Below are 24,713 nucleotides of genomic sequence, written 5' to 3'. Positions count from 1 at the left end.
AAGCAGAACACAGCCGGCACGCAAGTCCGACGTGCATCCCTGCCAGCTTGTTTCAGCATAGAGAGCCGCAATGCAAAATGCAAAACAAGGCGTGCGCCATGTACTTTACCAGGTCCCTCGTGGTGAGAGAGTGCGCAATACCTCCTTGGCGATGACGTAGCCACCCACCCGGTCAAAGCTCCAGTCACGTAGCTCTAAATAGCCCCTCTAAAGCTTCCCCTCCATTCTCCCACACTACAAGCACATTGAATACTGCACACTCTACTTTACACTTAAACTACTCAAACTACTCATACGAGCTTCTACGACTCAATACCCATCCCCACAAACCAAAGTGAACGACAAAGTAACGATGGCCCGCGGCAACTCCCCCCAAACCCAAGTCTTCTACAAGGGCAGCTCCGGCGACCAATTCTGCATCTTCGTCGACTCGGTAGAGCAGCTCCAGAAATGGAAGGCTGATAGCACGATTCCCATGGTCGACGTTGTTGCTGGATGGAAAGTGCTCGTTCCTGAACACGGCAAGCAGGGCGTGCTCAACACCGCTAGCAAGCAGCAGCTTGAGAACGAGTTTGGCAAGGATGCCAAAGAGGATGACATCTTTAAGAAGATCCTACAGGAGGGTAGTGTGCAGAGCTCTGAGGTATGTTGTGTCCTGTTCCTAAGCCAGATCTTTTATCTCGCAAACGTAATGAAGAGCGCGATTGCTAATACATGTGTTAAACAGAACTCCGAGCGCATCGGCGTCACCAACGAGTCTCAGGGCGGACGTCAAGCCCACTAAACGCTTCGTTGCTGCTTCAACAACGGATGACGGGATGGAGTACGACTGGCGATTTCTTTCGATATGATATCATGATTTAGGAGGGAAGGGTGGGATAGTCGGCACGTAATACTGCTGGCTTGCAAGGAGGGTCCGGGATAGCGAGTGCTTGCTGGAAAGTAAGGCTAGCTTTTCTCGAGACCTGCATCCTGCATGTTTGATAGGCATCATGAATGAGATGAAAACCTACAATACTGTTGGGCTTGAAGTTGGAGATGATGGTGTGGTGTGTGATGTGATGTTGATCCGCCTGTGACGTGAATGTAGGTGTACGGTGTAGTTGCTGGTGATGCTATCACCGCACCATGATGAGCTTGGGCTGACGGCTTCACAGTTCTTTACAGTATCGTTCTTCTTTTACCTCAGTTGACTGGACCACCACTCCTATGGACTAGGACATGCGGGTAGTTGCAGCTCCGTTATCTAGGCCGTGGACTTTCGAGTGGAAGATGAGAGATAGGAGGAAGGCGTACAGAGAGTCGTGGGAGGGTTACGGTGGCAATGGTAGGTGAAGGACGAGATGGTGAGTGCGGCATTCCGTCATTGGGTAGTAAATGTTGTCGGTGGTTGTTCTTCTCTTCATCAAGCTCCCAGATTCCAATGGGTAGGTATTGGCAGATGATACGATGAGGACTATGGTATGTATCTTGAAAGTCAACGATGCTCGCAACTGGTGGAACTTTTGCAGGTCCCGTTCCTAATAATCTAGTGTAATGCCGACCACAACCCGGCTATGGATTGCCTAGCGTAGCATGGTCGACAAGGACTAATTCATAGACTGACCGAATACGGGAGGCAAAGGTCTTGGTGGAGTCGCGCGCCGAATGTTGCAGCCCTAAGGACTCGTCTAAAGAACACGAAGGACCGATGGAAGGTAAGGTTGTGCCGAGGTTGGGCCTACCATACCTTCCTTCCTTCAAAGAAGGCCTTCTGACGTTTGACAATCGATTGATGAGCTGTCGTGTAACATGTCAAATGAATGCACTGCCTCGTGCAATGTTGTGCGCCGTACTAACACCCCGTGGTTACACAAAATGTTTACTCGCAACACTGTACAATCCCCAGGAAGATGACCGCGTGAGGCCCGGTAGATCGACAACACCTGCATACCGCAAATAAAGTAACAGTGGAGCGCCGAATATTCCGATGCAAACATCCACTGCATTGCCGCAGATACGAAGTCGCGTGAAGCTATCAGAAAAAGGGTGAGCATGAAGTCGCAGTCCTGACGCAGGGCAAGACGCCGTCTGTAGACGGTGTCGCAAGGCTGAGAGGCCTTTTTGGCGGGCATACCACATTTAGAACCACCCAAGCTACTTTCGTTTGCAACATCGACTTTTCTCCGTGCAACAGACCACCAGGCACGTCATCAGCATAGCTCAGACACCATCTTCCCTCTTTCCGCCGTAATACGAAGCGGTCATTACCGACGCAGGCGATCCCAGCGCCTTCGCTGTCATAGAGGCGAAAGACGCGGGATGCGTGGAATAGGAGCCGCGGAGTGAAAGGTCGACGGGTGGTTCAACATGCGGCAACATGGGCTCGCTCTGAAGCGAGACATGGCAATTGGTACAAAGCGCATACAACCTACGACACGCACCTAATATAAGAGACGGTTATCCGCATGGATGGTGAGAGACAGCTGCCAGTTGTAGTGCACAAGGCCGGGGAAGCCGGTTTTCTCTCTCGAATCATGCTTTCGTGCTCGCCCGCGACCATCGCAACGGGGGCGTCGATCGCTCGTATCGTATCGGCGGCAGGTCAATCCAGCGCAGCAATAGTAATAGTAGGTATTTACTCTGCGGCCTCCAACAGCTTTAGAGTGCGTCTGCATTCCGAGCTTCACATCAAAGGACCTTCGCGTAGCACGCGTTAGTTTCAAGATGCCTCAGCCACAAAGGTCGTTGCATGGATCGACGCCCTGGTACCACCTCTGATCGCAACCTTTCGCACGATACGAGCGCCCGCTCGGGCCTAGTGCAAGGAACATGGACTGGCATTTCCCGATGACCTCACCGTGACCCGCCAGCCTCTCGGTAACTAAACGAACGGACTGCGAGCAACCGAGGGGGCGTATGCGTTGTGGAGACGGTGTGTAATTGGACGCATGGGGTAAAGTTTGCTTGGGTGGGTGCTTCGTTCGGTGTATATCCAGGATGGGCAGACTGGGGCTGAATGGCGGCGTGCAAACGGCGTGCGATCATCGTGCAGTGTCTTTCCCTTGTCTTGCTGCTTTGACTTTGTCGGCTGGCACCTGCTTGCTTTCTCTCTCTATCTTTTCGGAACTCCTGCTCGCTTCGCTCTCACTTCACCTTCTCCACTATCGACGTCGCTGGAGTTACGATCTCGACACCGACTACAAGGATCGATCGAGATTTTCAGGTACTGCCTTTTCACCGAGCAAGGGACCCATCTGGTGAACGCGCATTATGCCTACGCTTATGTGGTTGCGCGCCGCTGCTGTCGCTGCTCTTGCGACACACGCTACTGCTCAGCAATGCTGTAAGATGGACCTGATGTTATAATACACAGCGACTGACTGGACAGACTATCCCAATGGCAACAAGGCTCCGGACACAGAGAAGCCTTGTTCATCAGAAAAAGGTTCTGCTTGTTGTCCGGATAAATGGGAATGTCTTGACAATGGCCTCTGTCACTATCCCGCCGACAACCTGTACGGCCGATACAGCTGTACAGACAAGGACTGGAAATCAGACGCCTGTGCTTCTAACATGTGCACATACGGTAAGACCATTGAGTGATTCAGCTGAACGCTGCTAAGGTATACTAGGTATGACAGTTGGCGGCGGCGAGTCGATAACCCAGTGCTCCGACCATGACAACCAGTGGTGCTGCAACGCCGACGCCCAGAACGTGAACTGCTGCAAGGAATCACCATCACCACGACCCTTCTTTGCACTACAAGACGGAAACGCGTATGCGACCATTGGCCAGAATCAAGCCTCGACTGCTCCCAACATTGCGACTATCACTGGCCTGGCGACGAGCGGAGGTGGAGGTGGAAACGGACCATCGAAGACGTCAGTGGGAGGATCTTCAGGTTCTCCCCCTACCGACGCCCCCAACTCAGGTTCTGCAACTGCTACAGCCGACGACGCCTCGACCACAGGAACGCCCTTCAGTTCTGTTTTCCAAAGCCTCTCCACAAGTGCCGGCGGCGGCGTCGTCACAATCCAAAACACCATCCTCATCACACCCACCCCAACCGCCGGCTCCAGCAACTCCAACGACGGAAACTCTTCCTCCTCCAGCGGCTCAAAATCCAACCTCGGCCTCATCATCGGTTGCGCAGTCGGCATCCCCCTCGCCCTCGCCCTCCTCGGCATAATCTTCTGGCTCCTCCGCAAGCGCCGCCAGCAAAAAGCCAACCCCTACAAAGACCCCTCCGAAGTCGAAGGCGACAGCCCCCTCGTCGGCGCAGCCAAACTCAACAAGAGCAAGAAAGAAACCTACCGCAACTCGCGGCCCGCGACCGCAGAAATCGATGGGAACCCAATTGGCGCGGGGCGCTCCAACCGCGTCTCCGAACTGCCTTCTGGAAACGGGTTTCAACCAGGTCAGGGCGCGCCGTATGGGCCTGATGCTGTGGGTATTGGAGGCGGAAACGGCGATCCAAACCGTACTACATGGGACACCGTTCCACCGCAATACTCGCCTGCCCACAATCAAGCAGTTTTCACACATCCAGAGGCTACCGAGCTGGCTGATACGAGTGTGAATCCGGTGCTGAATGAGAAGGGTCAGCCGTACCAGGCGTATAGGCCACCGCAACCCGTCGCGGAGTTGCCGAGCGTTGTGACGCCGCCTGAGGATTTGGAGAAGCAGATGCATCATCGGTAGTGCATGGGTATTGGTTGGGGGCGTTCTGGGAGTATACACAAAGGAATGGGTTTGGGTATTTCGGCTCTTTTCTTTGGCCTCTTATTTTGGAACATACGGAAGATACCATACACGAATTCGTATGTAATGAGTCGGATTCTTGAGCCGAAAGGCTCATAAAGCAATGATGAAAGTATTCTAATCTTGAAACGTGAGATTCATGTGACTGTGTGGAGGTTTTCGGATTTCCTTATAAATGAGGATATCTTTCTGCGTATGACTTGAGTGATTCGTGGTGTGCTTATGTCGATAACACCACCCGTGTTAATGATCATGATGATTACGCGATGAATTTACGCCCACTACACTTACACATATCAAGCTCACCGAAAAGACAAAGTGCGAATGAGGAAAGGCGGTGTGTGGGGAAAGGGCAACGAGTCATGGCTCGGCGGCATGTCGTCAGCCCTTAACCCCGAGCTACGGGGGCTCGAAGATACTCAAGGTGTCAAGATAAGTGTGTCGCATCCGCCATTGTTCCCGACATACAGATTACAGCACCTGTCTATATCATTCTATTCATTCGTCTAGTATCTAGCCTTGTTCAAGAATCATGATACATCTCCCCGACGAGCTGATCCTCCACATCATCTCTTGTAAGTACCCGTGCTCATCACGCGCATCCCCGGGTGGGTGGGGGAGGCGGAGGGGCGGTAGTGGAGGTCATCTCTTTGCAGACTTTCTCTCCAACGCCTTCGATACCTCCTTCCACTATCTCTGTCCACGATGAGAGTGCGCTGAGTGAAATGCTGACACCACGGCCTAGACCTCGAACCCTCGGAGCTCGTCGCCCTCCAACACGTGTCGCGCCGCTTCCTCAACCTCTCGCGCGACAACAACCTCTGGAAATCGCTATGCTTCACCCACTCGGCCGCTGAGCGCCGTCGCCGCCGCCTCGAAATCACCACCGACATCGACCCCCGCCTCGCCGAGCTGATACGCGCCGCCGATACTCTTGCCAACACCTTCGATACCTCTGTACACGATGAGAGCGCACCGAGTGCCGAGTCACAGCAGGAGCGCAATCAGGAGAAGCGGAGACAGGCCCTGATTGCGAATTGGGATCCTAGCTATCCTGATGAGAAGGTGAATTGGTACCAGGACTTCATACAACGCCACGCCGAGCAGAAGATCAGCTGGTTCCAGGACGCTGGGACTGAGGAGAGAGACGAGGGTGCCGTAAGGAGGGAGGCTACCGGTGCAGGTATCCTATTCGACGACAATGGCTTAGCAGACAAGCTCATCGCTCCCCTCGACGATGGCAGCATCAGCATCTGGGACGCCTCGGCCAGCAGCGACCGACAGGGCAAGATGATAGCGAAGAGCGACATTGGGCTGCTGCCAGGCAGAGGTTCCGATCTCGACTACGACACGCGCCTCACACAAAGCCAAGCCATAATGACAGAGACAGGTGCCGTCGAATGCGTGAGCATCGACAGCAAACTCCACAAAGGCTTCTTCGCCGTCAAGAACGCCCTTAACGAAGTCGATCTCAACACCCTTCAAGTCGTCTCACGGACGCCCTATCCCTTCCCCATCACCGCGCTTTCGGAGGCGCACCACCGCACCCCCCTCACAGTCGGCACAAACTGGACGCTGCACCTCCACGACTCGCGAAAGCCTCCCGCACCGCCTTCCTCTGTACGCTGCGAGCTCATCGGCGGCCCAACAGACAGCGACTTCTCGCGCCTCGATACCGGTGACTTCGACGGCCATGTCTCGCTCTCCCAACCCGGTGCGCTGTCCATACTCCATTTACCTACAACGCGCGATTGGGATGGCAATGGCGATATCTGGGTTGCGGGAAGGTTCACCAGCATGTTGAACTTTGATCGGAGGTCTTTCCCGAGACTACGCGGTACTGTGCACTCTGGTGCGAGGCTGTCTTGTATCACAGCTATACCGCATCCTTTCGTACCGCAAGACCTGAGGCTGGGCAGACCGTATAGCAGTCCAGGGCTATTGCGTGACGCGAAGTCCACCTCGGGATACACGTTGATCGCAGCTGGTGAATACAAAGGCAAAGGCTCGCTGGAGTTGTACGGCCTATCCAACGAACTTTCCCGCTCTATCAACTCGAGCGATAGCCGTACGACACGGAACCAAAAAGCGTACTACCAGAATCGACAAACAGCGAGTAGTTCGAAGTTATTGGCTGTGGCGCCGCAGGGTACACGACTCGTTTTCTCAGAGGGCGATGGGAATCTGAAGTGGGTTGAGCGAGACGGCTCGACGCCAGTCCGCCAATTCAACATCAACGACTTTCAACGGTCAAAGGACGGCTCCACGAGTGCGAACACGTCGGCTACGACTCAACACCACCACCACAGCAACCTCGTAAACGCAACACCAGACTCGGAAGCAGGATGGGGCGACATCGTACAGAAGATCCTACCCACGACAAACCCCTCCCTCCTCACACCTTACACACCTTCTTCTTCTTCTTCTTCATCCACAGAAGCCCTCGGTCTAAATAACCTTGTTCTATGGACGGGCGATGGCAAGTTGGGTCTTTTGGGCTTTGGTAAGGAACCGCCGATGGCGAGGGATGTTTTTGAAGATGCACTGGAGAGGCAGGGTGATGGGCAGGGGGTTGGTAGCGGTGAGGAGGGAGGGGAGAAGATGAGGGAGAGACAGTATGGGGTGGAGATGAGGAGGGCGTTGGAACATCAGGCTAGGGAGTTGAGGTGGTTGAGGGGGTATGGACTGTGAACAGGAGGGGTAGAGTATTCACTCTGGAGAGTGTGGCCTTCATCGCGTTTCCTTGGGGGTGCCGGTGCCTGGGAGACTTCTGGGGGTACTTTAGGCCTCGCTTACTTCTGAGTATAAGTATTGTCGTCGGTTCAATCACCTTTCGTTCAACCACCAGTAATTTCAACCGACCCTGCCTCTACTATCTCGATGGACGATCAACACCTCCTTCCCCTTCTCGCTTGCGGCGACTCGAAGCGCGCAAACTTGGACAAGGTTTCGATCCTTGATCTGCCAGCCGAACTTCGCAATCAGATATACGGCTACTTATTCGAGTTTTATGTCCCAATCTGTATATATCACGAGGCATGTCGTTTGGATCCAATTGGTCGGCTGCAAATGCGTCTCGACTCCGGCGTACGGATTCCTGTAGCTTTCTTTGCATCGTGTCGAACAGGGCATCGTGAAGCAGTTTCTGCCTCTTACTCTGGCAATACTTTCGCTATAGGACTCGACCGTAGCAGTACCTACCCCGTACCATTCAACCATGGTAATACCTTTTCTATGGGATGCAACAGCTACTGTTCTCCAAGTACCGCAGCCTTACATCGCGTTCCCATCGAATTGCCTGGCGCTCTCTTCGCACGTCTTGGTACACAAGCGTGCTGGCTAAAGAAAATTGTGCTTGACCTCGCAGATCTTCAGAACGCAAGCTTTTACAAAGGTAGTGCGCTAGGGTCGCATATCTAGAATGTTGCTGATGACAGTCGGCTTGCACTATTCAAGATTACTCCTGTCCTGCGCACCATCTGGGGTATAGGACGGGATATCGACTTCTCCTTTACCCACAACAAGAATTTACCAATTGGAAGTACCCCAGGTCTGGCTTGCAACGCCCCAGGTATGAGCGCTGTGATTCGCTCGATTCTAGGTGGTCGGCTACGACTGAGAACATACGGCCGGCTGCTGTGTGAAGTAGCCCTGTACCGAAACGGTTCGGGAGGTATAGTCAATTGGGGCACCACTAACCCCGTATTTTCAGACGCGTCTTTCATACGTGGACAAATCGGTGCCGACAAATATTTCGTTTCTAATTTTATCGCCAAGGATGGCGGAAATCGATTGGAAATGGGCGAGCGAGAGAAGCCGCTGAATCTGCTAGACTTCCCCTACCCCCTACTCGATCGTATCCTCGACATGGTCGTGCACCCTGGTGAAGGCCATCGAGTTAACCTAGACAACGATAAGAAGATCAATTGTGGTCTCATTCATGTCAACCGGGAACTTTACCGCCGATGGCGCGATGAAGTACTCTTCAGGGACAACAGCTTCGAGTTAGCCTTGACGACAAACAGCGCGCGCAACGACTTCGATCAGTTTAAGCATTTGCGAAGATTCCTCAGGAAGACCTATGATATTCGCACCTTCTACGTCACAACGCGGACTGCCGTTGCCGGTGAAAACGTGAACAACAAGATGGAGTATACTCTCAAATTCGATCACGATACTTGCAGATTCTCGCGGCTATCGCAATATGGGGTGCGCTATCCCTGTAACATGCGTCATTGCGTCGGTGCCACTCTTCGACCATGGTGCTATGACTCCACAACAGTGACTTCGCATCTATCATCTACAGCACGATCTCTTCGTCCACCGCACTACGCTACAAGATCACCCATCACGGCATGCCTTTGGCTACTCGCCAGAGTAAATTTATGTGGTTTTGATGGAACGCACCTCTTCGATCGAAGTGGTAGGTTCGTTGCATTGTGCTCAAGATGAACAACAGGTACGCTAATATCGCGCCTTGGACGGATCATGAAGCCAGTGCTGCATTCACTCTTCTGCCTTCTATACACACTTAACCACTGCCAGCGCAGTCAACGATCGTCAGTTCCTGAGCAGTTTCACGGAGCACGGCCAGATCTCGTCGCGCCCGGCCTTGGTGCCTAGTGTTCTCCATGGGGGTACAAGGAGGACCGCCTCTCTTCAGGTACGACTACTGTCGCCGCCTCAACCACTTGCCTCTCAACCGATGGAAACACCAGTCGAACTCAAACCTACCTTGAACATTTGGAATTCGGGTCTTCCCAAATCAAACCCCACCATGGACAAATTCCATTTCGCCTTGCCCGTCGCGCTCGGCGAGTTGCAGCTTGCGTTCTAGCGTGTTCAACGCGTGAGTTTAGAACTTTGCTGATAGCAGAACTCTGCTAAAGTATGTCAGACTCCGCTATACTCGCGTCTATTGTATATGTGACGAAGGAGCCTGTCCGCGCGAGATTGAAGAACGAGGTGAAGACTAGACGGTAGCGAAGTCTTTGGGTGAATGTGACGGCTTGTGAAATTTAGCTTATGCAGACATGGAAGACGCGATTCAAAAGGGTCGGGTGAAATTTCTGGGGCATATTATCGTGGACGAGATCACGGTGGGCGCTTGCACCACTCATGGTAGAACCAGTCAGCAACAGCAACGATTCACACTGTGATGCGTACGAAATTTGCTGAGACATTTTTGAACACCGTCAGTTGTCTTCATCAGACCTAGGGACAGTCCTGTTGCTCTCGCTAACACGCTGAGGCTCACGACGTTTCCGCAATTGTGCGTGCCCCAACTCCAACAAAATACGTCACGATTTGCTGATGCCGTATCCACCTTTGAAAACTCAAGAACTCCATGAGCACACCAAAACCTTCGTTTTTACGTTATGTCATTAATTTGAATGACTCTTCGGCCCCGCAATCTATGACTCCGCATCGATGACTGCACACTCGTCATCGGTTACTCTGCATCGTGCTGCAACATATAAACATGGGCATTCGCACGCAATTCGAATACTACATACTACTCTTCTATGGTAGGCCCTATTCAGATAACCATAGAGAATCTGACAGAGGTTGTGTTAAATCGTGCTTGGGATGAGACATGCTTCAATAATACAAAAGTAACCTCTGAGATTTAAGGAACGACCTAACTCCAAAGGAAGACCAGTTGGTGAGTACAAAACAATTTATGACACTGAATCCAGTACATGTCATAACGATGAGTGTACGCGACGCTCGAGCAATGAGCGTTAGACATACAGGCATGTACTGCTCTCCACTTTCAAACCTCCTCCATGCAACCTCTATCTTGCTCTATACGCATATCTATATTTTTTCCGTTACTACCATGTCTCATAGCAGCGAACGATCTAATCCGGCTGTACCCAATGTCCCGTCCTTCCTCGCCCTTCCCGCCGAACTCCGCAATAAAATCTACCACCACATCTGTCACCGCCCCTCTTCAATCTGCCTATACTTCTAACAAGACCCTTTAAGCAACACACCCAAGCCCGTGGTACCATATGCATTCAACACTACGATACCCACTGCCTTCTTCTTGACATGTCGACAGATCAATGCGGAAGCGTCGTCCATGTTCTACTCCACCAACACGTTCTTGCTTAACTAAACAAGTAAATTTGCTACTTTCGCGCGCCCGTGTTTCGTCAGCGCGGTGGTCAAGTTCTTTGATACTGTGGGTTCGAGAGCTGGGCTCGTGAGAAGTATTGTTCTTGATACTTTCACTTTCCCAGATAGTGTATTTCTCTGTACACATGTAGATGGAAGGACTAGAAATTTTGATCCTAGGATGTATGTTGTCGAAATTACGGTGTTGCTGCGTGTGGCGTGGAGTCGCGGTCCTCAATTTGAGATTAGGCTTGTTAATGTGGATGATACGGGTGTAGAGGAAGAGAGGGCGGAGTATTGGATCGGGAATTCTGAGAGACAATGCGCTAAGAAGATTGTGAGTGTCGTTAATGCACTGCTTGACGGACAGTTGGGGCTTAGGGAGAAGAGCGATGCGGTGCGTGCCGTGTCGGTTAAGAAGGATGGTTCTGGGGGCTTGATTTGTTGGGCTGACGTTCCCAATGATGGTCAGAAGACTGCATCAACACGTTACCATTGCGACCCGATGGCGGAGTTCACTGCGGAAAGCGAAGGCAAAGAACTGAAGCTCGCAACATTCGCCCCTCTCTAGCTTTATAGAAACAGCGATTCTAAAGTTTCAATCTACTCTCCAGACCAAGGCTACAGCATTGCGAACAACCGTATGGGAACTTCTAGCCTCTACCTCGTATATACTGAGGGGCGATTGGGTCTCAGCAGTACTCTTGCTCACAGAAGAACTTTCAACCAATCAATTCGTCTACTCCACCTAACGGGCTGATTGCTCGATCCTGACGAGAAGTTAACATGCCTCAATATATTATCCCCTCACCTATAACCACAGGCGACTCAAAGCCGATAGAACCAAGCAGACACTCTTTCGTCAAGCTACCCGCTGAGATTCGAAACCGGATTTTTGGATATCTCGTCGAATACTCGAAGCCGATCGTAATCGAACCTGAAGATGTCTCTCTAGTGAGACACTTCCGTTTTGGCCCAGGATTTAAAATGCACAAAAATCTGTTTCTCGCGTGTGGAACTACCTACCTCGAAGCGGGGTTGTCCTTTTACGCCAACAACACATTCGTCATCGAACCAAGCAATTCGCATAGTCCACGACATATCGAATACCTTCTACATATCTACGATGAATGGCACAGGAAGTTAGGGGCTCATGCATATTGGCACCATAAATTCTCCATAGATCTCTCCAAATGGATGGCCTTGGTAGGATGCCGAGGATTTGGAGACTACAAACGGCTTCGACCTGAGTCCTTCAACGTCGGACCATTACTCCATTTCCTTTGGGACTGTGACCTTGCTGTAGACATCACCTTCATCAATGACGTGTCCGCCAACGGAACAACGTGCAATACTTCAGCCTTAACGACTGTTATCCGTTCGCTTCTCGAGGGCCAACTAATGCTGAAGGCATCTCAGAGCCAGGTCTGGGCAGTCGCAATTGACTACGACGGACGTGGCGGCTCATTCGGCTTGAGATCGACTAAGAATGCTTACGAGGGCTCAAAAATGGTACCTGATCACCATCAACAGCACAGCTTCGTTGCTGGGGACGATGGGCGACGACTTTCTCTAGCACGCCCAAAACCTACCCTGCTTGGCCTGCACCGCCATGTCCTCTACAAGATTACTTCGGAAGCGGCCTCTCACCCAAAATAAGTGCGCATAGATCTGGACGTCGACACTAAGCTTCCACTCGGCCTTGCTCACATTAATCACGAGTTCTATGAGAGTCATCATCGTCAGCTGCTGTACACAACACCATATACGTTAATTCTCCGGTCGACAGAGAAGCGTAGCACGTTCAACCAATTTAGCAAACTCGCACGCCTTCTACGCCATCAGTTGCCCTTACCCATAGACTCTTACGGTATGGAAAGGGTTCACGCTCCACGTTTCAAGAGAAAAACCTGGATAATCGAGGATGCCTATAAGATCGGGGTTGTACTGGAGTTCAACCTGCCAGAACCAACCGCCTTCGAAGACTTGCGCGTTAGCATACTACCATTGGTGCTGGAGACGTCTTCAAGTTCGGGAGACCGTGAAGTCACTATTTGCTCATTCTCTCCTGGTTCAAGTAGCCAAAATTTCGTTGCGGAACGAACTATCTCTTTCCAGGAGCTCCGCTTGACCGTTGCAGCGGCAATGATGGGCGACGTCTTCGCACCTGACCACCCTTTGCACCACCCCAGGTTGATCTGGACCAACGATTTAGAAAAGGTTGTGGAGAAGGAAGCTGTACCCCATATAGTGGGTTAAATTAATCATGACATAGACACCGCATCCACAGTGAGATTCTGTGGCCAGTTGTTTATCGTAGCTTCCTTGCATCCAAAGGATCGTCGGTATCGCCCAAAGTTCCGCCGTCGACGATTGAGGTATGTATGCGTCCCTTTTTGTGAACGTGTATGTGCGCTAACGACTGCAATTGTCTTTGGTCATTCTCCGTTGCAGTGTTCATGCACTTCGGATGAATGCGAAAGCTACTAAAGGAATGGCTGTTATCTAGTAGGACCGCGCTTCGACGCGTTGGAATGGTGGAGATATACTGCACATAAACCAGGCGATCTTTAGATGAAGGAAATGAAGGAATTCGATAGAGGCACCCTCATTCGAACTGGATAACAGCTTTTAGAAGCAGAGACTGTATAATACCTCACTCTCGTGAAAATACAATGACGCTGTCTCATACATGTTCTGTGAGATAAGAAAGTGTAGTGGTACATTGTCTCCTCATGCCGCACGTAAAGGCAGTGTGGTCAGTACACTAGTATGTAATGCTCGTACTTAACACTACTTGGACATGTTTTTAGGTAATAGCACTCGCTGTATACGCTTTTGTTACGTATGTGTCGGTTACCCGACCGAACACCGGTGCGAAGTTGATGCTGGGAAGGGTACGACCAGCGACAGTAATTCGCTTTCTGTTGTATTGCATACTATACACATGCAATTCCGTGAAGGCCACGGTAGAGAGAATTCCAATTCGCAATTCCTGCAGGCTGGATAAATCCACTTATTGTGAGACGTTGTTTCTCCCGTGGCAATATGTCGATCTTGTTTGCGACACAAGCCTCATCCCCTGTAGCCTCAGTCTTTCTTCACGCTCTCATCCTTCGAGTCTCTCTTCTTCTCTTCTTCCTTGTCGCCGGACCCGCTGCCACTGCCCTTGTAGTGACTGCCTTCCTTTCCTGGCTCAAAAACTGTATTGCCTCGTAACAACTCAGTATGCATGTCTACAAGGTCAGGGGCAATAACATACAGGAAGCGCAATGCGCCCAAGCACCGTCTTTCGTCAAATCAGCCCCTGCACCGCACTCTGGACATTCAACCATAGCAAAGCTTTCTAATCGGGTTTCGGAGGATGGGTAACGGATAGGGCTTAGGATGTAATTGATGTTCAATGTTCGGTTGCTCTCTTGCAATAGAGTTTCAATGCAGGTTGCGTGCTTGCGCTAAAGTGAGGGGCATGATGTCATAGACCAATGAGATACCGCGGAAGCTTCTCATCAAGCTTACAATCATTGGAATTCAGGCCACTGGTGTATTTTTGGAGAGAGTATGGAGGTCACAGAAGAAGGCCCGAAGTTGGGCTGCCATCCTTCCATCAGTAATCGTTTGTGTGGTGGCTGATCTGGCGTGTTACAGACACCACATAGCCTGAACGCGAGCGGCCCTGCAGCATGCAAGAAGGATGGCGCATATGGGACTTTGGTTCTTCTACCGCATAGTACAAATGCTACCAGAACTCTGAATTCGACGTGCGAACCACCAGTTCCCTATCTCTCGACACGAGTCAGCCTGTATCCAGGTTCTCGTCTTCCGTCGTCTTCCGCCCGTCTTGGCGCCCAATTCGCGACTCCAAGAGTTCCCAACAACCAAAATCCTCTCTCTTGCGCAATGCGATCACCCTATAGTTATTGACTCGCACAGAGACTTTCCATCTCCATGGATGCTGCTACGACTCAGACACCATAATGCCACCAATGACCGCGCTCACCAGGCTCACCTGCGCATCCTCAGACTCATAAGAGGCCGCACCGGACACGGTAAGCACGTACTGCCGCTGGACCAGGGCCAGAGTCGATGGCATCGCTGCGATGAAACCGGTTAGTTTGACGGAACGCATCGCCGCGAAGGGAACGGAAAGTTCAATGCTCAAATCTTTATCACAGCTGCAATACAGTCGGCGTAGCAAGCGTCGACGCAGGTTCTTCGTGCTTCCTCTTTCCCGCTCATCTGATTGCTGGAGTCATTGCGACATCAGGAATCTGGGGTAGGAATCTGCAACACTCACCGTTGACGTGCATATACCGCATAAACTTGCTCGCGGAGCTGAACAACTCAGGGGCGATCCACTCAGCGAAAACGAAGCTATTGCTTCAGCTGCTCTGGGTGTCCGGGTTTGTGAATCATGCCACGCGACTACCCGCTTGCGATAGCCTCACTATACCCAGCCGAGCGAGCGCCTAGACCCAGATTCGCCTAGTTATCGCGTGGTAAACGGTTCATTCGCAACCAACATTTGACGATGGATGCCTGAGGGCCCCATCTGCCGTGTCAAAGCAACGGTTCCCTCCCCACCGCATCTGCATTGCGCAAGTTCGTCTCCGCGCTGAAGGATGGAAGGTTTGCTTCAAACTTTATGTTCCTGCAGGTGGTAGCCTTCACGGGACATATGGTTGGGCGCCTCATCAGTCCACGGGTCGCATGTCAGAATGGCGGGAAATACGATGCTTGCAGCGGTCCGCATATAGCGTCGATGAGCCGGATCCCGAGGTGCGAAAGTTTAAACTTGTTCAATATCTCTTCAGGCCCAGGGTATCGAGGCTCTCCTTTCCTCTTGTTTGCCTGTTCGTTTTCTCGTCTTGTTTCTCTGCGGGCTCCGTCGACGGGTGTGTAGCTTTGGTAGAATCGCACCATACCAGGATTCCTTGACTGTCTCACGAGGCCCATGACAACTAGTTACACGTAGCGTGCAAGACAATTGCAATACCCCAGACTCTTCTGTATCTTCATCTTCTGGTCAAACCCCACGACACGACACCACTCGATGGCCGACCCGATGGCCGCGGTGCCATACTCCAACAAAGCCGCTATCTATCTTGGACCCGTCGTCTCTTTTGGAGTTGTCGCACTCTTCCTGGTTATCGCGCGCATCTACACACGGATACAGAGGACTGGGAAACTGTTTCTCGATGACTGGATCATCGTTGTCGCAGAACCACTTTCTTTGATCGGAATATGTTTGGCTATCGCATCCACGGCATACGGATGGGGCAAACCAGCCGCATCTTTCACACCGGAAACGCTCAGGCAGACATTGAGGCTGCAATTCGCGCTTCAAACTGTCTGGCTCCTTACGCTATGGCTCGTACGATTGTCTGTCGCGTGCTCACTGTTGCGATTCGGGACTGAACGACTTTGGCGATGGCCGTTGTACTTCATCATGGGCCTACAAACAACAATCTCCTGGAGCTACTTTGTCATCCAATTCGCGCAATGCACGCCTGTCAGCTCGAATTGGGATTCCGGTATCTCTTCCAAATGCTGGGATTTGGGCCCTATCATCATCTACGGGTGGGTCATTGCTGGTGAGACTTCCCTGGGCGCTACTCATGTAGGATCTGACTAACCCGCTTGATAGGCATCTACATCGCCATGGATCTCACACTCTCACTCATGCCAATCCGCTTGATCCGCACACTGAACCGCTCTCAGTCCGAGAAGATACTCATCGGTTTTCTCATGGCCCTTGGTCTCCTCGCAACCGCGATAAACTGCGCCAAGATGACAACGTTCACCACTTTCGGCCAAGGCGACGTGATGCAAGCTACCATCTTACCTTCGCTCTGGGCTAAACTCGAGGAAGAAATTGGCATTATCGCTAGTTCGCTTCCTTGGCTCAAGAGCCCGGCTGAGAACTGGTTGAAGAAGATGGGCATACTGAAGGAGCACCAACTCACCAAGCCTAGCTTCGTCGCAGACATGAGCTTGCCGACTGTGAAAGATGATATAGAAGAGACAAACAGTAATGATGCGGATAGTACGAAAGTGAAGGGAAATGTTAGGGTGGATTCCGTGGCTACCGCCCTGGGTACCAAAAGCTCCAACAACAGCCTGCCGAAAGACCCAAATAGTAATAGTGCCTGGCAGGCTGTCTAGTCGCGACGACCATGTTATGACTTTTATCTGGGATGCATGCCAAATTTATGGGCTTTAGCGCGGCGCTCTGGCGTTCATGAGGGTTGTTCCTCCGTGATTATGGGTTCGACGACCATCTATAGGCTTGGGTTGCCTCTTTGCATCATTGAGCGACACACATACATGTTAATACCAACGTTTTTGAACTGAATGGACTGAACGCAAAAGTGGGAAGAGTAAGCGATTGGTGATGCCGCACTTCGGCGATCGTCGCCCGAAGCTCTGCGAAATCTCGGACTATTACTAACAGAAAACCGCTTACTCCGCATCTTCGCAAAGCATCGTCAGGACTTTGCAGAAGCCTTCCCTTTGCGCGTTTAATTGCGTAGACTTCATTTTCGCTCTTCTTGCAGTGCGTAGGTACCTGGGTATAGCAGCAGAGCTCGGGACTATGCTGTCTCCTTGTCGACGCGAGCCTGCTGCACCTGGATACAGTGGCATCAACAAAGATCGTGAACTCAAAAAGCGTAATGCCGCGGTCGTTAGCAGCACTAGAACGGCACGCGCCATTAGTCCGGGGTGCATGATCCAGGCTCGATCCGCGATGGTGACGTCCCACCGGTCGTTATTCCCTTCTTTAGATTTGATGTTTACCGCGTCCATGCTTTCATCAAGCTTTCTCTCTTTCCGCATCTTTGTTTCTTAACATCGCGACCCTTGCTACTTTCTGGTTACAACAGTGGACAGTCTGCGACGTAAATCTCTCAGCTCAGACGTTTTCTTGAATATCTGTCGTAGTCGCCGCCGCGTGCGTAGACTAAGCATCTTTCGCCTTCACGATGCCGATATGGGATCCTCTTGTTCCTGTTGAGCGCGTTATCCAGCGTGGTCTTGCACGCCTTCCACAACCTATAAGTCACTGGCTCGGATATCGAACAAAAGCAGCACCAGCTGCTCGCACATGGGTCGTCTGTGTCTGGGGCTTCATCGGCGCTTTCTGCGGGCTTAGCGTCATTCTCGCTATATTCGGGCATACAGACTACATGAGAAGTCGCGCTGTACCACCGATCATCGCTTCATTCGTAAGTACTCTTACTGTCCAAAAGTCTGATATGGAAGAGGACTGACGCATTTTTAGGGTGCTTCAGCAATCCTCTGCTACGGCGCCATCGACGTGCCCTTCTCGCAACCACGCTCCTTGATCTTCGGCCACTTCTTCAGCGGCCTAGTCGGAGTCATCATAGCGACTATTTTCCAATTCGACCTCGAGAAGGATCCCTACCCACGACTGCAATGGCTCGCTGCTGCCTTGGCTACAGCTATCGCTCTCGTGGTCATGCATCTGACCAAGACCACTCACCCACCTGCTGGAGCAACAGCGCTCATGCCGTGTGTGGACCAGCATATCTGGGCGTTGCGGTGGTACTTTTTGCCGGTGTTGCTGCTGTCCTCGACGGTTGTGCTGGTCACGGCGATGATGGGGAATAATGTTCAGCGGCGATACCCAGTATTCTGGGTTGCGCAGATTCCGCCACCACCACCGACACCGAAGGCTGAGGAGAAGAAGAACGCGATGAAAGAGGGCTCATCTGATGGAAGCGTGGATGGCTCACACAAGGACGTGGAGAGAGGACCTCTCTAAGTTCTGTTCGCGAAAGCATGAAACCGAGTATTTCCATCGTTGCTGTTGTAATACATTTAGCTAGCGATTGATTTTGGTCAATATGTCGGTTAATGATTATTTATTTGGTCGCCACTTAGGTATTATTCGCGTGCTGGATGTGCGGCAAAAGAGGTTAGCCCTTCGAAGTGATTACTAAGTCGCGAGCTTCCAGTTGCAATCTTCCGCAGCAGTGCGCATCCCCCGGACTCTGTCATGGGTGTCTTATTTTGACACTGTGGTTTAAGTCATTTGTATTAACACTGCTACTAATCTACTTAGGTATCTTCATCGACCGCCACTCAATCAAATGCACCATCAAACTCAAACCTTCTCAACCCACACAGTCCTAGCCACACTCGGCACGCCCTCCGCACTGACAGCAAACAGATACCACGCTCCCGGTAACACAACACCATTATCGTTCATGATAGGCAAGACGACCTCTTCACCCTCAATCCTCGGCTCGAGCGGAATACGCCTTTGATCACTGTTGACACTGTGTGTAACAGTTCCAATCCGAATGAAAGAGAACTTCACTCCGTCGGCTGAACCTTGCATCTTGACTCTCAGCTCACCGCCGGGAGCAACAATACTGTTGGCAACGTTCTCGATGATCGGGCGAGGAGCGCCGGTTTGTAGGTATGCTGGTGTGAAGATCTGGCCGTTGGGATGGTCGACTGTATCTTTGCAGTGGTAAGATGGTCCACCGGTTCCATCGTCCCAGCAGAGGCCTCCTCCTCCGCTGAAGACTGTGGCATCGGGTAGTAGAATAGAAACGGAGTGGTAGTTACGCGGAACGGCTTCAGCGGGCAGCTCGGTAAAAGTCTTGGTTGCGGGATCAAACATCTCGGGGATGAAGACGGGGTCGATGTCTGTGAAGCCCGCAGCCCAACGCTGTCCGCCGGTGATCAAGAGCTTGCCGTCGGGAAGAACGACGATGTTTGCGAAAGCGCGCGGGTGGTGCATATCGGCGATTCGCTCAGCTGTCACTGGTGCGCCAACGTAGTTAATTTCCATCAAGTGCGCAACTGCGAGACCGGGCGCTTGATCGTAATATTGGGATCCACCCGCAGTGAAGATCTTTCCTACATCGTACATGACGTGGACACCACACATGGCGTCATTGACATCGTCGCGGATGCCTGCTGGGCTGACACCGCCTTCGCCATCGGTGTAGTACCAGTTCATCGCTTTGCTGGGCCCAGCCTGGAAGATAGTGCCATTGCGCCAGGGAAAGAGCCAGGCGTGATTGTCCTCGCGGAAGATGCCCTCGTGGTCGTATGTCAACATTGGCTCGACGGCAGCACCAGGAAGAAGCGTCCAGGTGTTCTGTACCGGATCATAAATCTCTCCTGGCTTTCCACCCCTTGGGCCACTCCAAGACCCACCGATCGTGAAGACCTTTCCATTGGAGAGGATAGCGCTGCTTTGGTAGCCTCGAGGTACTATCATATCGGGTCCGGGAACGAACGTGTTGGTCTCCGGTTGGTATATGGTTGTCTTCTCTGCGTTGCTTCCTCCGGTGATGACTAGTCTTCCATCGGCTAGAGAGCTCATACCAGGGCAGAACATGTCGTGGTTGGTCTCGGCAACTTGACGAGTAGTCATCTGCCCAGAGACCAAGTTGTACTCCGCGAACTGAGTGAGACCACGTTCACCCCCGAAGGCGTTCGGTGAAAATGCCGAGTACACCATCATACGAGTTGGAGACGGCCATTCCGGAACGATGTAGGCTGCAACGGGAATGATTGGAAAGTCGATTACTGGACCCCATGATCCTTGGTTTTGAGCGAGCGAGGTAGAGTAGAGGAACGGCAGGAACGCAGCCGCAGCCTTTGCGTGAGAAAACATTAGATATTAGGATATTAAAGCACGCAATAGGTGCAAGAAGAGGAAGGCGAAAGCGACTGTTGGGTGATAGTGCTCGTATCTGAAGGTGTCCACGGTGTGTTTGTGTTATACCAACAAACGTTGCTTTTTCCGGACACCCTTCTTCGGATCGCGATGCCTGGCTTGTTGTACGCCAATGCTGTCGAGCACGCCCTATTGTTAGCCGATCCCAATGAACAATGAGCCCAGACCAGTTCGAGAACCTAAGAGCTACAACACCAGCTCGGCACATGCCCTTGGGGTAGTGCTATGTCCATTGTATTACACCGGGTGGTACTGTATCCGGGAAACGACTGCGCGATGACACCTCGGCATCTGCAAGTGTGGTTGTGCTGTTTCTCAAAGGGTACATTGTCGATGTATCATCACTGCCTTGTGTGCTGCGTGAGATGATTTAGACCCATTCTACGTGTAAGCTTTACGAGAACAGGCTCGCGTAAGATAGGGCTGAGAAGCTGGACAGCCGCCATCCGTCTTGGTCGCACAGTAACGCGACTTGGCCCAAGCGTGGCACAGGAATAGTTTATCGATTGTTGGCTGCCGCTGCGGGGCAATACGATTACAACACGTTGATGGCTCTCACCGATGCGGGGTGTGTCTGGGCCAGATCTGGCGATGCGTTGGTTGAAGTTTGTGCGCGAGGAAAAACGTTGGGACGTTGGGGGAAGAGCTCGGCACGTGCTCGGTACCGATGACGTTGAGCACTGATAAGCTTGCGGCCGTTGCGATGAGAGACCCCATAGCAACGACAGCTTAGACTCAGCACGTGGAAGTTCAGGGCCTCCATCTTTCATCACCATCGACATAGCATTGACATGGCATTTTCATGATTCGTATACCGTAAAGTAAATAAGTCCGCTGGAATACCCTTCGACGTCATACAGGCTGGGCATCCTCATTGCCTTCACTCCGGCTTTAACAGCTCCGCAATATTCATCCTCAACGCCTTTTCAGCTGCCGGCCAACCCTGCTCCAGCCTCCGACAAAACGAATTCACATCGACGCGTCTGTACGCGTGCATCTCTCTCAGCAGCAGTTTTACGACATCCCTACACGAAAACTCTTTATCCAAGTCTGTTAACACCAGCTGATATATCGCGGATTTGCGCATGTACTTTGCATCCGAAGACTCGCAGAAATCGCTCATAGCCTGAGTATATACTTCGCAGTAGCGTTCGATGGCCCAGATCATGTGCGGAAACCGACCCAAGGTGTAGTCCGAGAGCCAGTCGCGGCGGTGAAAGGTAGCCATGGATGTGTAGCCAACGCAGCGTGGCACGGCTGCACAGGTATCCCAGTCGATGAGGCCAGTCACGTTGCCATCGGCATCTACTAGGATATTTAGGAGGTCGAGATCGTCATGTCGGATGACAAATGTTTCGCGCACCGGCACGGTGTAACTACTCTACCCGGCCTGAGAGATTTGAGCCTGTGAGGGCGTGGACAGCTTGAACGGAGCTGAAGACAGTATGATCCTCATCACCATCTGAACGCCAACATCTGTCATCCCGTCGCTATCAAGAGATTTCTCGGGCTCACAGAGCCTGTCGAGGCCAGCGGCGAAGCTTTCTTCGTCGGTTGCAAATGATCCATAGGAGGTCGCCTCTTCCATGTTCATCTTACAGTGCCACCGCCAGGCCGGCGCGATGAACTTTGGGTTCTTATCTTCCGGATACTCGTAGTTAGGGACGCCAGTGTACTGAAACTCGAGTGTGACGGGTTGACTCATAGCTTGCGCAAAAGAGCGCAGAAAGGTAACGCGCTTTTGCTCAACCTCTGGCGAAGGGTCGTCGGCCTCAAGGTGCAGATCGTCAGTTTTGACCATCCTATAGGGTTGACCGAGCCACAGATCCGTTGCCGCCATACCTTCCATCTTCTTCACGAGTATGTACGGCGCGCCTATCACACTCTGTCAGCCGCCGTCATATGCGACAAGCTCCGGTACTGGACAGTCTGTATGGTGGCGAATGTGCTTCAGCAACTGAGCTTCACATTCCAACATCATACGATCGTTCATACCCCACTCTTTCGGTGTACCTTGTGCAAGTATCTTGAGAACATACTCCTGCGGAATCTCATCGTCACGCTCAATCTTCAGGAATACTGCGTGGTGGAACGAGCCTTCTTTCCGCTGCGTGACGCGACAGCTACCAGGGGATAACTGTTTCTCAGGATCGACGAGATCGAGTCCCAGTTCTTCTAGGACTGCGCGCGATATGCCTCGAATGGCTTTGTAATTCCGGCGGTCGAATTCGCGCCCCGAGGGCTCGCCGTCGTCACTGTGAACGGTCGCGAGGGTCACTCCTTTGGATTCTTGAGCTACTATACTACTCTTCGATGTAGACCCTCGGCGGTCACAAGCAAGTGGGACTTTACTGTAATCGACATGTTGACTCGGCGGCCGTATTCGATCAATGGTGGTAACTGAAGGCGTCCGCTGTAAGAGGACTTGCGAGCGACTCAACGGTATCGTTTCTTCTGGTGCTCTCTGAATGGGTTTCCTGCTCCATATCGAGGATGACCAAGGCCGCGGAGTCTTTTGGCTCGTTCCCAACCGTGAGCTAAGCATTCATTTGAGCTCTCCTGGTTTCGGTCGTGTGCTTCCATCCTCTAGCGATAGCTTAGACCTTATCCGCATCAGAGGCCACCGCTTGTTTCGCACTCTGTTCCATATCGAAGGCCGTGTCGGTGTGTTCGATGTCGCATTCCTTCCATGCATAGTCTAGATGCTTGTACTGCTGTGGTTGTGTTGATGGGGACGAGAACAGTAATATATTGCGGTTGAACGCGTTACAAAGAAGAGTCGGAATGTCGGACTTGGGTGAATGCTTTGGCCTAAACGCCCAGCCCGAGGCTATACCTCCTGTCACATGACGATGAATGGTCCGTGCCGGGTTTCCTTTGGCCCTCACAACTCGAACACCCAGACGAACGGAACCCCCAGAGTGATATCACGAACACGAGAGTTTGGCAACACGTAGTCGAACACAAACAATCATCAGTACGTCTTCCTGTTTAGACTAGCCAATCACAATAACATTTCAACTCATGTTATTGATATCACTCCGTCGGTGATTGCTAAAGTCCGATGAAACCGACCCTTCAACTTGAAAAACCTACGGCCGTCGACTGTTTCTCTTGTTCTGTGATACACGTCAGTCATCGGAGAGAACTAGCGTCTGTGCGGGTGCAAACCACGATCCCTCTTGGTCCGTCGTTGTCTTCTTCGCTTTTCAGACTTCTTTGCTTGCTTCCCGCTCTTCTCTTCGGCCGGTGCTCCCTCATTCGCTTCTGCATTTTCTGGACCGCCTTCTTCTACAAGGGTTGCCTGCGAGCCGCCATGAGGAGAAGGAGGAGGTCTGGTTGGCACAGCTGAAGGCTCAGTCGGCGGAGGCTGAGGTCTAGGTGCAGGTAAATGAGGCACAGGCTTGACCCGTGGAATAAGACTCGCACCAGTCCACGTACCGTCGACGAGCTGCTCCTGTGATTCTTCAAGCCAGTCCAGAGTAGGCAGTAAGCCCCGCTCTGCTGTTTGCTTTAGGAAAGCACCTCGTATAGCAAGTCCATCATCCCATCGCGAGTCTCCCAGTTCCTGTATTATAAGATCGACTCGGAGCCGCAGGATCTGCTCTGCATAAGGCATCTCATCATCGTCATATCTCGTTCTAGCTTCGTCATCCATATTTCGATAGCCCAAATGATCGTATTTTCCACGAGGTCGCTCAATGGAAGTGCTGGGAGGTGTTGCCCTGATTATAGGAGGTACATCCGACTGGGCAATAGTTTCTGCGGAATGAAAGCTTTCTGTGGACGACGTGGTATCCGGGGATGGAGTGGAACGCGCAACGGTAGCTGCCCTTACAGGAAGATTCGTTTCGTTATGCGGAGTTGTGTTTGTAGAAGATGCAGCATTTGTGTGTGGAGTCGCATTGCTCGGAGCGGTGATGTCAGAGTTTCGGTTACCCATGGTATGGATGTGAGAGTGTAGTATGTGGATGTATGCTATAGGCGAAGCGTCGACGCATAAAACTGCGTGTAGTGTGGACGTTAAAAATTGTGGTGTAGAAGTCAAGAAGCATAATGTCTTTTTGTTATTGCTGTTGCTGTTCCGACTTTGTCAGCACCTGCTCGACAACCTCATAGCGGAGG

At 51.9% G+C, this 24,713-nt stretch overlaps 12 protein-coding genes across 12 annotated transcripts; 9 read left to right on the top strand and 3 right to left on the bottom strand.

The window, feature by feature from the left end:
• Nucleotides 1-352: 352 nt before the first annotated feature.
• BKA58DRAFT_415154 (ribosome maturation protein) lies at nt 353-784 on the top strand (the record flags this gene model as incomplete). The annotated part of the gene is made up of 1 exon (XM_046172530.1): nt 353-784. One exon carries the CDS (start codon nt 353-355, stop codon nt 782-784), a length of 432 nt encoding a protein of 143 aa, XP_046020341.1.
• A 2,468-nt stretch (nt 785-3,252) lies between these two features.
• On the top strand, nt 3,253-4,684 carry BKA58DRAFT_325630 (uncharacterized protein; the record flags this gene model as incomplete). Its single annotated transcript, XM_046168021.1, has 3 exons — nt 3,253-3,325; nt 3,371-3,568; nt 3,615-4,684. The coding sequence occupies 3 exons, from the start codon at nt 3,253-3,255 to the stop codon at nt 4,682-4,684; spliced, it is 1,341 nt and encodes a 446-aa protein (XP_046020340.1).
• Nucleotides 4,685-5,276: 592 nt separating this feature from the next.
• Nucleotides 5,277-7,435, top strand: BKA58DRAFT_444821 (F-box domain-containing protein; the record flags this gene model as incomplete). Its single annotated transcript, XM_046174104.1, has 2 exons — nt 5,277-5,319; nt 5,490-7,435. The coding sequence occupies 2 exons, from the start codon at nt 5,277-5,279 to the stop codon at nt 7,433-7,435; spliced, it is 1,989 nt and encodes a 662-aa protein (XP_046020339.1).
• Nucleotides 7,436-7,529: 94 nt separating this feature from the next.
• Nucleotides 7,530-8,209, top strand: BKA58DRAFT_66564 (uncharacterized protein). Its single transcript, XM_046175692.1, has one exon. The coding sequence runs from the start codon at nt 7,625-7,627 to the stop codon at nt 8,162-8,164; it is 540 nt and encodes a 179-aa protein (XP_046020338.1). The 5' UTR covers nt 7,530-7,624; the 3' UTR covers nt 8,165-8,209.
• Nucleotides 8,210-8,450: 241 nt separating this feature from the next.
• BKA58DRAFT_66551 (uncharacterized protein) lies at nt 8,451-9,617 on the top strand. Its single transcript, XM_046175691.1, has one exon. The coding sequence runs from the start codon at nt 8,543-8,545 to the stop codon at nt 9,194-9,196; it is 654 nt and encodes a 217-aa protein (XP_046020337.1). The 5' UTR covers nt 8,451-8,542; the 3' UTR covers nt 9,197-9,617.
• A 2,036-nt stretch (nt 9,618-11,653) lies between these two features.
• On the top strand, nt 11,654-12,526 carry BKA58DRAFT_406424 (uncharacterized protein; the record flags this gene model as incomplete). Its single annotated transcript, XM_046171955.1, has 1 exon — nt 11,654-12,526. The coding sequence occupies one exon, from the start codon at nt 11,654-11,656 to the stop codon at nt 12,524-12,526; it is 873 nt and encodes a 290-aa protein (XP_046020336.1).
• Nucleotides 12,527-13,310: 784 nt separating this feature from the next.
• On the top strand, nt 13,311-14,416 carry BKA58DRAFT_394719 (uncharacterized protein). Its single transcript, XM_046171216.1, has 2 exons — nt 13,311-14,079; nt 14,130-14,416. The coding sequence occupies exons 1-2, from the start codon at nt 13,753-13,755 to the stop codon at nt 14,202-14,204; spliced, it is 402 nt and encodes a 133-aa protein (XP_046020335.1). The 5' UTR covers nt 13,311-13,752; the 3' UTR covers nt 14,205-14,416.
• A 1,504-nt stretch (nt 14,417-15,920) lies between these two features.
• Nucleotides 15,921-17,032, top strand: BKA58DRAFT_406423 (uncharacterized protein; the record flags this gene model as incomplete). The annotated part of the gene is made up of 2 exons (XM_046171954.1): nt 15,921-16,461; nt 16,515-17,032. 2 exons carry the CDS (start codon nt 15,921-15,923, stop codon nt 17,030-17,032), a joined length of 1,059 nt encoding a protein of 352 aa, XP_046020334.1.
• Nucleotides 17,033-17,850: 818 nt separating this feature from the next.
• Nucleotides 17,851-18,653, top strand: BKA58DRAFT_444818 (HPP family protein; the record flags this gene model as incomplete). The annotated part of the gene is made up of 2 exons (XM_046174103.1): nt 17,851-18,093; nt 18,150-18,653. 2 exons carry the CDS (start codon nt 17,851-17,853, stop codon nt 18,651-18,653), a joined length of 747 nt encoding a protein of 248 aa, XP_046020333.1.
• A 180-nt stretch (nt 18,654-18,833) lies between these two features.
• On the bottom strand, nt 18,834-20,727 carry BKA58DRAFT_66514 (uncharacterized protein). Its single transcript, XM_046175690.1, has one exon. It carries the CDS (start codon nt 20,523-20,525, stop codon nt 18,996-18,998), a length of 1,530 nt encoding a protein of 509 aa, XP_046020332.1. The 5' UTR covers nt 20,526-20,727; the 3' UTR covers nt 18,834-18,995.
• A 741-nt stretch (nt 20,728-21,468) lies between these two features.
• Nucleotides 21,469-21,918, bottom strand: BKA58DRAFT_326105 (uncharacterized protein; the record flags this gene model as incomplete). The annotated part of the gene is made up of 1 exon (XM_046168040.1): nt 21,469-21,918. A coding segment is annotated over one exon (450 nt), but the record flags the coding sequence as incomplete, so codon positions are not given.
• A 51-nt stretch (nt 21,919-21,969) lies between these two features.
• BKA58DRAFT_444816 (uncharacterized protein) lies at nt 21,970-24,531 on the bottom strand (the record flags this gene model as incomplete). The annotated part of the gene is made up of 4 exons (XM_046174102.1): nt 21,970-22,463; nt 22,572-23,052; nt 23,685-23,707; nt 23,760-24,531. 4 exons carry the CDS (start codon nt 24,529-24,531, stop codon nt 21,970-21,972), a joined length of 1,770 nt encoding a protein of 589 aa, XP_046020330.1.
• Between the last annotated feature and the right edge of the window lie 182 nt (nt 24,532-24,713).

The sequence above is a fragment of the Alternaria rosae genome, assembly GCF_020736505.1.
Source record: "Alternaria rosae strain MPI-PUGE-AT-0040 chromosome Unknown BKA58scaffold_13, whole genome shotgun sequence".
In the NCBI taxonomy this organism is placed as follows: domain Eukaryota; kingdom Fungi; phylum Ascomycota; class Dothideomycetes; order Pleosporales; family Pleosporaceae; genus Alternaria; species Alternaria rosae.
This window is presented reverse-complemented; position numbering and strand designations above follow the sequence as displayed.

Bases quoted from the DNA above. Each gene is read 5' to 3' on its own strand.
- BKA58DRAFT_66564 (XM_046175692.1), top strand. From the start codon at position 7,625: ATGGACGATCAACACCTCCTTCCCCTTCTCGCTTGCGGCGACTCGAAG.
- BKA58DRAFT_66551 (XM_046175691.1), top strand. From the start codon at position 8,543: ATGGGCGAGCGAGAGAAGCCGCTGAATCTGCTAGACTTCCCCTACCCC.
- BKA58DRAFT_394719 (XM_046171216.1), top strand. From the start codon at position 13,753: ATGCTGGGAAGGGTACGACCAGCGACAGTAATTCGCTTTCTGTTGTAT. The intron at 14,080-14,129 runs CTCGTAACAACT...GCAATAACATAC, and splicing joins TGGCTCAAAAACTGTATTGC to AGGAAGCGCAATGCGCCCAA.
- BKA58DRAFT_66514 (XM_046175690.1), bottom strand. From the start codon at position 20,525: ATGTTTTCTCACGCAAAGGCTGCGGCTGCGTTCCTGCCGTTCCTCTAC.